The sequence below is a fragment of the Prionailurus viverrinus genome, chromosome D2, assembly GCF_022837055.1.
Source record: "Prionailurus viverrinus isolate Anna chromosome D2, UM_Priviv_1.0, whole genome shotgun sequence".
In the NCBI taxonomy this organism is placed as follows: domain Eukaryota; kingdom Metazoa; phylum Chordata; class Mammalia; order Carnivora; family Felidae; genus Prionailurus; species Prionailurus viverrinus.
Genome location: NC_062571.1, coordinates 30,335,387 through 30,347,667, shown reverse-complemented (window position 1 = coordinate 30,347,667; position 12,281 = coordinate 30,335,387). Strand labels below are relative to the sequence as shown.

The 12,281-nt window shown below is 37.7% G+C and overlaps 1 protein-coding gene across 5 annotated transcripts in view; it reads right to left on the bottom strand.

The window, feature by feature from the left end:
- TET1 (tet methylcytosine dioxygenase 1) overlaps positions 1 to 12,281 on the bottom strand; it is a 128,678-nt gene that overhangs the window by 51,632 nt on the left and 64,765 nt on the right. For all 5 annotated transcript variants that reach the window (XM_047826018.1, XM_047826019.1, XM_047826020.1 and 2 more), the window contains exons 3-5: positions 5,645 to 7,964; positions 1,043 to 1,133; positions 399 to 492 (exon numbers count right to left, since the gene is read on the bottom strand). In XM_047826018.1, coding sequence (XP_047681974.1) covers positions 399 to 492; positions 1,043 to 1,133; positions 5,645 to 7,964 — 2,505 coding nt within the window. The remainder of the gene's footprint in view (positions 1 to 398; positions 493 to 1,042; positions 1,134 to 5,644; positions 7,965 to 12,281) is intronic.

Here is a 12,281-nt window from a genome sequence, read left to right as displayed (position 1 = left end):
TTCAAAATTATATGATCCTCATTAAGGTGGTCCTATGGATAATGGCTTGGAAATAATTTCAATACAGAAACAGATAACAGATATAAAGCAGTATGTATAATTTAGTACCATTTACTTATGTTACCTAACTATAAATTCATTAAAAGATCTCTAAAAGTACATAAGACACTGACAAAAGTGGTGACCTTGGGGAGCTGAAGATCACTAAGTAATAACTGGGAACTTTTGTTCATTTAACATAAAAAGTCCAGGCTAAGATAAAAAGCTTCCTGATTATTTCCCAGGGAATAATAAGGGTGGATACTTTTCTAGTCCACATATTCATGGAAAATAAATTGATTGGTTTTATATGTGGAATAAATCTAGTTTTGAAAAATGTGTAAGCACAAAATACTTACCCACTTAGCAATTGGACACCCGTGAGAGCTTTTTCCTTCTTTTCCCGTGTACACTACAATTTCTATCCTTATTGCGTTTCCTTTTTGACCATACCTGAGTACAAAACACAGTGAAGGGAAAATAATTGCAATTAATTGCGATATACACTTTTGACATCTTAATGTACATAAGATACAGCTTTAAAGAAGTACAGAAATCAAACACTCCTCATAATTTACATTTGTTAAAAATGTATTTTTGTGTGGCCAATATTTTTGTTATCCCATTCTGCTTACTTATCCTTAAAGATCACTCCTTTAAAAAATGGACTGGCTCCAAGATAAGCATAAGGAATGTGAATGCAGTGTTGATGGAGGTAATCTGAACTATCACTATGATTATACAGTAATATAAAAATAAGTATTTCTGAATTTAACAAAGACAGCCTTGCTCTGTGAGTGTCTTGTTGAGGGCCCCAAGGCTCAGGTGATGAGTGACTCAGCAGGGACACCAGGACACTATTCTTTGCCTGGGCCCTAAGAAACATCCAACTTCCACTCCTGAAGGTATATATATACTTCTCATTTGTTCCAGAGATAATTTCTCTGCATTGAGTCAGGTCCACAGTAATGAAGGATTTTAACAGGGAAGGATATTTCCTCACCTATTCTCCATGATTTCCCTGATAGCAGCAACACTTGGTCCTGCCCCAAGGTGTGTATAATATGGGCCTTTGTCTTTTTGTATAACTCGATCTGTGGAAGGAATAAGATTATTAGACCCAAAGCTTTACAGAATTGCATAGGGGCAAGGAGGATATAGTTTTATTATTTGTTTTCGAATTCAGAACAATGAATCTTGACAAGCTTTTGGAAAGATTTAATAATTAATGTCTAGGACAATAAGCCCTAGAATTTCACTTGTTTCTTTCTTTCAGCTCCTAACTATTTCATTCTTCCTCTAAGAATCAAAGGAGAAAAATATTTTAAGATGTGGGTCATATTTATTTTCCTACCTCCTGCTTTAAAAGGAATCTATTAATAATTGAGGTACACAATTAAAAGTTATGAGAGCAATACATCTTAAAACCCTGGCCTTACAATCCTATTAAAATCGAGCCCTGCAACTGTACTGCTAAGAATTTATTATACTATACACTTGCCTAATTATATATTTATAATGCAAATGTACGCAGGAATGTTCCTTGTCACAATTATTTGTACTATCAAAAGAGAAAAGCACATTTAGCATGTCATTAAATGATAGGTTGAATAAATTGTGGGATGTTTATATAGTGGAAAAATAAAAAAAAACTATCAAAACAATAATATTTAAGCAATGAAAACCCTGAGATTTCATATTTTTAAAAGCAAGTTGCAAAAATATAGTATATAGAGTATTTTTTTTTAATTTTTTTTAACGTTTATTTATTTTTGAGACAGAGAGAGAGCATGAACGGGGGAGGATCAGAGAGAGAGGGAGACACAGAATCTGAAGCAGGCTCCAGGCTCTGAGCGGTCAGCACAGAGCCCGACGCAGGGCTCAAACTCACGGACCGTGAGATCATGACCTGAGCGGAAGTCGGCCGCTTAACCGACTGAGCCACCCAGGCGCCCCTATAGAGTATTTTTAAGTATATTTTAAAAGATCCAAATTTTCTAAAACTGTAACCAAAATTTAAATCAGTAATAATGTTAATTCATATAGAAAAACTCTGAGGATTTATCGTTAGAAAATTACACTGTAAGAAGACATTTGCATCGTATTTCTGTCCTACCTGAAATTTTATGGGTGTGAATTATATATTTCACAAAAACAGTATGTTTAACTTGGCCTCTCAGAATCATGTCTAGCTGGAATCGCTCAGGAATGCATTTCGGGCTGTGGTGCATCTATACTGACTGAAAGGTCATTGTGATTGGACATTGGATACAACACAAGATTACTTTTGTGGCTTCCTAAGATACACTGAACAGATTTTAAGTTATTACTGATGATCTAAAGCAGTGGTTCTTAACCAGGGGTGATTTTTCTTGAGTAGAAAATTTGTCCAACCTTCTTGGTTGTGACAACTGGGCAGGGGTGTGTGTCTGTGTGTGTGTGTGTGTGTGTGTGTGTGTGTGTGTGTGTATTACAGGCCATGGATGCCACTAAACAGACTAGGTTGCAGAGGACAGTTCCCCTACAATAAAGAATTATCCTTTCCTCAAAAACTTAAACATAGAACTACTCTACAACCCAGCCATTGCACTACTAGGTATTTATCCAAGGGACACAGGTATGCTGTTTCGAAGGGACACATGCACCCCAATGTTTATTGCAGCACTATCAACAATAGCCAAAGTATGGAAAGAGCCCAAATGTCCATTGATAGGTGAATGGATAAAGAAGATGTGGTATATATATACGATGGAGTATTACTCGGCAATCAAAAAGAATGAAATCTTGCCATTTGCAACTATGTGGATGGAAGTAGCGGGTATTATGCTAAGAAAAATGAGTCAGGCAGAGAAAGAAAAATATATGACTTCACTCATATGAGGACTTTAAGATGCAAAACAGATGAACATAAGGTAAGGGAAGCAAAAAGAATATATAAAAACAGGGAGGGGGACAAAACATAAGACTCTTAAATATGGAGAACAAACAGAGGGTTGCTGGAGGGGTTGTGGGTGGGGGATGGGTGAAATGGGTAAGGGGCATTAAGGAATCTACTCCTGAAGTCATTGTTGCACTATATGCTAACTAACTTGGATGTAAATTTAAAAATTAAAAAAAAAAAAAAAGAATTATCCTATCTAAAATGCCAATAGTGCTCAATTTGAGGAGGCGTGATTAAGAGGTTAATTACTCTTACTTTGCTAGAACACAATACCTGCATGGAAATCTTTTACTCTTAGATACGATCATCCCACTTGGGATGATTTCTGAGTGAGTCTGCTTTTTGTTTTTTCATCACTTCCCATTTCTACACAATGAGCACAATAATCTTGCATGTAATGATTATAGGAACACATGTAAGTGACAATGTATAAAACAATTAACGGGTGTACTGCCGATGTTCAATAAACTTTAAATGCTTAGTTGTGTCTCAACTCCTACCCTGTGACTAGTTACTATCTCTACGGAAAGAGTTTTGAAACTAGACAATCATCCTACTGAAATTATGCACACAGTAAAATTATACTAGCTCAGTAAAATTAGACTAAAATATAAATTTTAATGGCATTTTAAATTACAGATTTTTTTTCCATTTCTAATGATATTAAAAAAATTACCGTCCCTTTTTTACTTCAGATTTTTGAAACAAGAGGAAGGTAGGCTCTCAAGTTGTGACTGTCTTTGAAATCCAGTTTAGTCATTCACTAGCTGTGAACTTCCCTGTGACTTAGTTTCCTCATTTGTAAACTGGAGTTAATAAGCCTTCCCTTTTTTTTTTTAATTTTTTTTTTCAACGTTTATTTATTTTTGGGACAGAGAGAGACAGAGCATGAACGGGGGAGGGGCAGAGAGAGAGGGAGACACAGAATCGGAAACAGGCTCCAGGCTCTGAGCCATCAGCCCAGAGCCTGACGCGGGGCTCGAACTCCCGGACCGCGAGATCGTGACCTGGCTGAAGTCGGACGCTTAACCGATTGCAACACCCAGGTGCCCCAATAAGCCTTCCCTTTGTAGGGATGTTGTGAATATAACAAGTCAGGGCCATTGTACTGTATCAGACTTGGCAGTGAAAGATCTGGAATGGGAATCATCATTATTACACTCTTCTGTACTTGGTCCAAGAACCTCTCATTCATTCTCCTGTTTCGACCCCACTCAGCATTGTCACCCCTTTTCAGATTATGAGATCCTTCCAAGAAGAGCTTATCCTTGGTACCTGGCACATGGCAGGCTGTCTAAGTGGTGTTGAATGATGAGCGGAGAAATAGAAGGATTGACTTCAGAATGTCAAATGTACTTTAGAAAATCAAGAGCAAATAGTCATGGCTATATACTTCAGTAATTTTTCTACTGTGGTTTTGAAAAAAAATCAGAATGATATAGTTTATCCTTCCAAACAATCCTTTACCCCTTCTGGAATGTACTAACCAACCACCTACTTCTGACAAAAAAAAACTTCCCTTGTTCAAGGCAAATCTTAAATCTTCGTGATTTGGGGCTATATTTTAAGACTTTTTTTTTTTTTTAAAGACTCTTAATAATCAAACCTATTTGAGTTCAGAACAGGTTATTTCACAAATTTTGTCCTGATAAGCTGTATAAAAGCTGAAATAATGAGGGCATCAAGTAGTGTAACAAACTTGAATGACCCAATCTATTTAATCTCTCTATTACAGCTACATTAGAGTAAATTAATTCTTCTTTTACAAAAGCTCTTACATGAAATCTGGCCATAAACAACGACTAATTAGTACAGGGTTCAAATTAAGCTTTTGTATGTTTTAAATACTGAGCAAATTTCTCATAAGGCCTGCCTAAGAATCTTTAGTCCTGCAAGATTTTCTCAGGGCTGATAAAAATTCTAATTACTAGTTCCTGAATGATCTCTTTCAATGACTCCTAAGACACAAAATATGTATTAGTTAGAAATCACTTCCCAGCTCAGCTATTTACACATGCCTATTTGTTTTTTAAACAGGAAAACAATATTATACAACAACTTAATATTTTAGAATTTCAAAAGGTTTTCAAATTCTTCAACAGCTAAGATTATGGATTTGTTTCATATATAAGGACATCCTTTGTATTGCAGAGCAGAAGAGCACTAAGCATTGAAAAAGAAATAAACCAGGTCCAGTTCTTTAATGGGGTGGCAATCACACATACTTTGTATAGTTATTTGTTAAGTTGCACATATATTTTATGTTCTCTGTGTGTAGGTTTTATATTTCACAATAAAAAAATATTTTTGAAACAAAATGCTTACAGGTTGAAATTCTTTTCCATATAGTAAGAATAAACTATAATAAAGTATTAAAGGAATTCATTCCTATCATATTCACAATAAAATTTGGCCAAGAGAAATCAGCAAATTTTCCACTTAAGAAAGTTTCCAAATTATGCATTAAACTTCCCAATTATTTGAGCATAATCAGTAAAGGTCCCACAGAAAAATCGGCATAGATTTAGTCCATTTCAGCTAGAACATGAATGGGGCAAAAATGCCACATATGAAAGACAACCCAAAATTTGATTTGGTCATGAGGAGGCAATTAACGGAAGTAAACAAAGAAGAAACACATAACACACTCGGCCCCACACTTACCAAGACAGTTGCAGGTTGGCAAATCAGAATCTTTCGTTGTGGACACCAGGTTTTTTGTAGGATTGGTAAAGAAGTTCATGGCATAATCATTAAAACTTTTCTGTGCACTGTCTACTGGGGAAAATTCTGATGCTCCAACACTGGATGAACAGACATCCTCTTCACTTTTGGTAGAAACCACTGTAATTCCACCTGAACACACTACATTTACATTCCTGAGAATTTGTGCTGGGTCTGGTAGGGGGGTCTCATGAGAGATACCAGGCAATGTCGGCAGTCTCTGATGCATGACTTGGTCTTTAACATCCTGCTGGAATTGTGTTTGGTCTTCGCCAGCCATTACATTAGCACACTGGTTAGTTGGAGAGGAGGCCTGGAGTAAAGGATGAGCTTTCTGATTGACATTCACGGATGGCTGTACCTGAGAATTATAAACTTTTTCTGTAAACGCCTGCCCATTGGATTCTGTTTTTAACTGGAATAATGGGAGAGAATCCAAAGGTTCAACCTTCATGGTTTTTTCCTGTGCTAATTCGGGATAATATCGCTCAAATTTTATCTGAGTGAGTGGAGGAAATAATTTTTTGTGTTCTAATGCTGAAGTCGTTTGAGTCAGTGGTTTCCATACTTTGGTTAGGGGAGGAATTTTTCCTAACAGAATGGGAAAATCATGTGGACCAAATTGACCAAATCTTTGAAATTTAGATGCTATCCAAATGTCATGTAACTTACTGTACTCATATGACAGCTGTTCCCTCTTTTTCTGGTCATTATCTTGACCAGTTAGGACTACAGGCTTCTTTTTCCGCCGATCTCTTGATGGGGTAGATTTTGTCTTTTTCTGTGTCGTGTTCTTGTGCTTTGTTAATGATGAGCTATGATTGTTTTGTACATTGGAAGGTGGTTTCTGTTGTACTGTGATTTTCTCCTGACTGCATTTTTGCTGCACATTATATGCAACAAGATTTGTTGATGTACTTTCAGCCTTTTTGTCCTCTTGTTTTATATAATTGAATTTAATTATTGATGCAAGTTGTGTTAACTGTGTTGCAACATCTTCCTCTATTTTACTATGAACTGTATCTTGACACGATGGATCATCTTTTGAGTCTATCTGTTTACTGCTGGCCAGTGACTGGTTACAATACCCCAATTTATCACTTGTTGGTGGCAACTGATGCAAATTCTTAGAACCCTCAAGGGTAATTCTAGCTTGAGCAACATTTTTATTGGTGTCAATTTTAGACGAATTTGGATTTGGTATGAAAAGAGATCCTGAATTTGTGACTTTTGAATATTCCTGTGACTTTGTAGATGTTTGGTTAGCAGCTGAGTTGTTGTGTGACTTGGAAATATTTTGGCCATTAAATACCACCGTGCTGCATGGACTTTGCTTTTCCAAAGATGGATAGTGATGAAGGCTTTCTGGCTCCCCTTGTAAGGTTGGGTCTTGAAGGTCTTTTTTTACCGAATAAAGGATAGCTTTACAGCTATTAAGCAAACTCGCTGTTCTGTGCTCTGTTTCTTCATCCTTCTCAGACTTTGATGGTGAAGAATTTTCTGATGGAGCTTCTGATAATTGGGTCAGAGCTTCTATGGCCACCACTTGCTCCAATGTTAATCTCCTATCTTTCATCAGGGATAGAAGACTTGGTTGAACTGGAGATCCATCTTTTGATTCTTTACTTGGTATATTTTCTAGAGATTTGGGTTGATCACTTTCATTGTGTGTACTAGTATGACTATTTAGGTTGAAATTTGCTGGATCTGGGATAGACTTGCAGTTAAAGCTGGGCTTCTGGAAGACTGAAACATTACTTCTCCCCTTGAGATGATCACAGCTCGCATTAGTGGCAATGGAGCTCATGGCATTATGGTTGGCAGTGTCTTTCAGGAATTTATAGGAGTTGTTTTCAAATGCCTTGCCAAATTCTTCAATACTGAATTTTTTAAAACACACGTTGGTCTCGGTTGGTAAATAGTGTACATTTTTAATGCCATTTCTTACAGTTTGTGCAAACAATTTCTGAGGTTCTGGTAACTCGGTGAGTAGGACTTTCTTCTTGTCATCTTCAGAGTTTTTCAATTTTTCAGCTTCAGTCACAATTGCCTTAAATTCTCCTTTGACATGATCGGTTAAATGTGATTTCTTATTTTGCGTCCACTTCTCCACTTCAATACCTGTCATACTGTCTTCATTTTTAGTTACATTTTCAAGGGGAGGTGGGTTTAATTCCAATTTCTGTTGGTCCCCATGGCATTTACTGTATTCCATGGATTCTGACTTGGGGCCATTTACTGGTTTGTTGTCAAAATTTGCCTACAAAATGAACACAGAGATATCTCATATTATCTATGCAAACATGCGAGTAAGAGCCATGGGAAATTTACAGTTTAATAGAAACTAAATGTAAAGCCCTGAAAAAATATTTTTGCTTTTTTTATGTGTTCAAGAAAATAGCAATAATGGGTGTGTAGGAAAAAAGAAAAAGACCGAAGTACAAACTATCAGAACCCACGTGTATTAATATTTTGGTATACTTAATTGTTTTTCCAAATTAATTTTTAAATATTTTTATGTTGGTACCATTCAATGGGCAATATCTATTGTTTGAAATACAAAATACACGCAGAAAAATGTGCAAATCATAAGTACATAACTAATTGAATTTTCACAAAACGAACACCTATGTGCCCAGATTCCAGGCCAAGAGACTCCCATCTGGTCATCATTTCACTGCCTGAGGGTAACCATTGCTTTGACATCTATCATAGATTTCTTTTACTTACTTCCAAACTTTAAATAACTGACTTCCTTTCACTCAAAATCGTATTTGTGATTCATCCATCTTGTTAAGTATACTTGAAGTCCATTAATTCTTATTGTTGGACAGTCAAACAATGACTACAATGTATTGATTCTACTATACATGGACATTTGAATTATTTTTGGTTTTCGGTTATTGTTATTGCTGTAACATATTACTCTTACAAAATTAGTTATTTTACCACTTAAAATCCTACAATTCAGTGGTTTTTTTTAGCATATTTACAATGTTATGCAACAATCGTGTCTAATTCCAGAACATTTTCATCAACACTAAGAGAAACTTTTTCCCACTAAGCAATCACTGTTTACCCTAAGTTCCATAATTTATTTTTTTTTTAATTTTTTTTTTCAACGTTTATTTATTTTTGGGACAGAGAGAGACAGAGCATGAATGGGGGAGGGGCAGAGAGAGAGGGAGACACAGGATCGGAAACAGGCTCCAGGCTCTGAGCCATCATCAGCCCAGAGCCCGACGCGGGGCTCGAACTCACGGGCCGCAAGATCGTGACCTGGCTGAAGTCGGACGCTTAACCGACTGCGCCACCCAGGCGCCCCCATAATTTATTTTTAAAAAATATTTTATCTTCTTAAAATTTTTAATTTTTTAATCTAATTTAATTTTCTTTTCAGAGAGAGAAGAGGGTTCAAGCGAGTGAGCGGCACAAAGGGAGGGAGGGAGAGAGAGAGAGAAGCAGGGCTTACCCAAAGCGGGGTTCGTGCTCATGCTCTCTCTCAAAATAAATGAATAAACGTTTAAATTTGTTAAGTTTATTTATTTATTTATTTATTTATTTATTTATTTATTTAGAGAGACAGCGAGAGCAGGGGAAGAACAGAGGGACAGAGAATCCCAAGCAGGCTCTGCACCACCAGCAGAGCCCGACATGGGGCTTGAACTCATGAACCCATGACATCAGGACCTGAGCTAAAATCAATAACCAAACGCTTAACTGACTGAGCCACCCAGGCACCCCAATCTCAATTTTTTAAAACCATGAAACAGCTCAGCCAAAATTATAGCACAGGAATTCAGACACTAAGGGCATTTCCTCCTGCTGTGAGGGGCAAATGCAAAGACAAGCTCCACCTCCTAATCTTTAATATGGCTCTGCACATTCTACTCAATGCCTCAGGGAGAAAAAAATGTTAAGTATCAAAACTTAGGAGACTTCCTCTTTAATGAAGATGATATACCCAACTCCACAGACGAACAAGGAGTATTGGCTGAAAAATGGAATCAATGTTCAGGATAGTTATAGTTACATTCAAAATATAAAATATTGAAGCATTATCCAATTGTGTAATTAAACACTAAACAATCTTAGTAGAAATAAATTCTAATTTCTTAAAAAAAAATTTTTTTAAACGTTTTATTTATTTAAAAAAAAATTTTTTTTTCAACGTTTATTTATTTTTGGGACAGAGAGAGACAGAGCATGAATGGGGGAGGGGCAGAGAGAGAGGGAGACACAGAATCGGAAACAGGCTCCAGGCTCCGAGCCATCAGCCCAGAGCCTGACGCGGGGCTCGAACTCACGGACCGCGAGATCGTGACCTGGCTGAAGTCGGACGCTTAACCGACTGCGCCACCCAGGCGCCCCAACGTTTTATTTATTTTTGAGACAGGGAGAGACAGCATGAACAGGGGAGGGTCAGAGAGAGGGAGACACAGAATCTGAAACAGGCTCCAGGCTCTGAGTCGTCAGCACAGAGCCTGACGCAGGGCTCGAACTCACGGACCGTGAGATCATGACCTGAGCCGAAGTCGGCCGCTTAACCGACTGAGCCACCCAGGCGCCCTTCTAATTTCTTGGTCAGGGTACACAAGTTACACAGGTTATGTTCAGTTTGTCAAAATATATGATACACACATATATACACATACATTTTCTGTATCCTTATTACATTTCAATAAGATTAATTAAAAATTAATCTGAGATAGTGGACTTTTTTTTTAAGACAGCAATGGTCTTTAATTAAGGAGCGACTGGGTGGCTCAGTCAGTTAAGCGTCTGACTTCAACTCAAGTGAATCTCATGATTCATGGGTTCAAGCCTGAGTTGGGCTCTGAACTGACAGCCTGGAGCCTGCTTTGGATTCTATGTTTCCCTCTCTCTGCCTCTCCTTCACTCATTCTTTCTCTCTCACTCTTTCAAAAATGAACAATGAAAAAAATTAAAAAAAAAAAGAATCTTAAAAAAAAAATTCCATTGTTAATAGTCAAAAATGTCCAGGATATACCAGACAGTTGAAAAAACCCAACCAGGGGCGCCTGGGTGGCTCAGTCGGTTGGGCGTCCAACTTCGGCTCAGGTCATGATCTCGAGGTCCGTGAGTTCGAGCCCCGCATCAGGCTCTGGGCTGACGGCTCAGAGCCTGGAGCCTGTTTCGGATTCTGTGTCTCCCTCTCTCTCTGACCCTCCCCTGCTCATGTTCTGTCTCTATCTGTCTCAAAAATAAATAAATGTTAAAAAAAAAAAAAGAAAAAAAGAAAAAACCCAACCAAACAAATAAGAGGATATAGAACCTGTACACATAATGCTTTTATTTTTTAAAATAAAAAAAAGTGGGTGGGGCACCTGGGTGGCTCAGTTGAGTGTCAGACTTCAGCTCAGGTCATGATCTCATGGTTCATGGGTTAGAGCCCCGTATCAGGCTCTGTGCTGACAGCTTAGAACCTGGAGCCTGTTTCGGATTCTGTATCTACCTCTCTCTCTGCCCCTCCCCTGCTTGCATTCTGTCTCTTTCTTTCTCTCTCTCTACCCCTTCCCCACTCACACTGCCTTTCTCTCTCAAAAATAAATATTAAAAAAAAAAAAGTCCTAATTAAATAGAGTTTTGATTTTTAAAATTTATTTCCTTTAGGGGCACCTGAGTTGCTCAGTCACTTAAGCATCTGACTGGCTCAGGTCATGATCTGACAGTTCCTGGGATCAAAAACAACATCGGGCTGTCTGCTGTCAGCTCAGGGCCAGCTTTGGATCCTCCGTCGCCCTCTGTGTGCCCCTCCCCTACTCATGTGCAAGCGCAGGTGATCTCTCTCTCTCAAAAATAAATAAACATTAAAATATATTTCCCTTAAATTTAAACCAAAATGGGGCACTTGGGTGCCCCAGTTGGTTAAGTGGTTGAACTTCAGCTCAGGTCATGATCTCATGTTTCGTGGGTTTGAGACCTGCATCAGGCTCTATGCTCTCAGCTTGGAGCCTGGAGCCTGCTTCGGATTTTGTGTCTCCCTCTCTCTGCCCCTCCCCCACTCCCACTGTGTGTGTGTCTCTCTCTCTAAAAAATAAACATTAAAAAATAAATAACTAAATGTAAACCAAAATTGATTAAGCTTCCTATGAAAAGATTTCTAGCATACAGTAAGTGAAAAAAGCTCAAAGTTTATGTAGTATCAAATTACAAATTAAAGCATAAAGAAAGGGTGTGGAGTATATATGTATTTTATATATACATAAATATATAGTAAGTTTATATATTAAAATATTTCAGGAATACCTGGCTCGCTCAGTGATTAGAGTGTGCGACTCAGTCTCAGGGTTCTGAGTTCGAGCCCCACGTTCCATGGAGAGATTGATGAAAAAAAATAAAATATAAAAAAAATATTTCAGGAAGGCTATGCACAATTGTCTACTTGTGTCGTATAGAAACTGTACTCAGTAGAATACTGGTAAATGTTTGACAATCAGATTGGGAAATAAGAGGGAGGAAACACTTTTGCAGTGTGGGCCAATTTTCATGGTGTGCACACCTCCACCATGGTGGACTGTAAATTATCAGCATGACACCCGAGAGGGTGTTAGGA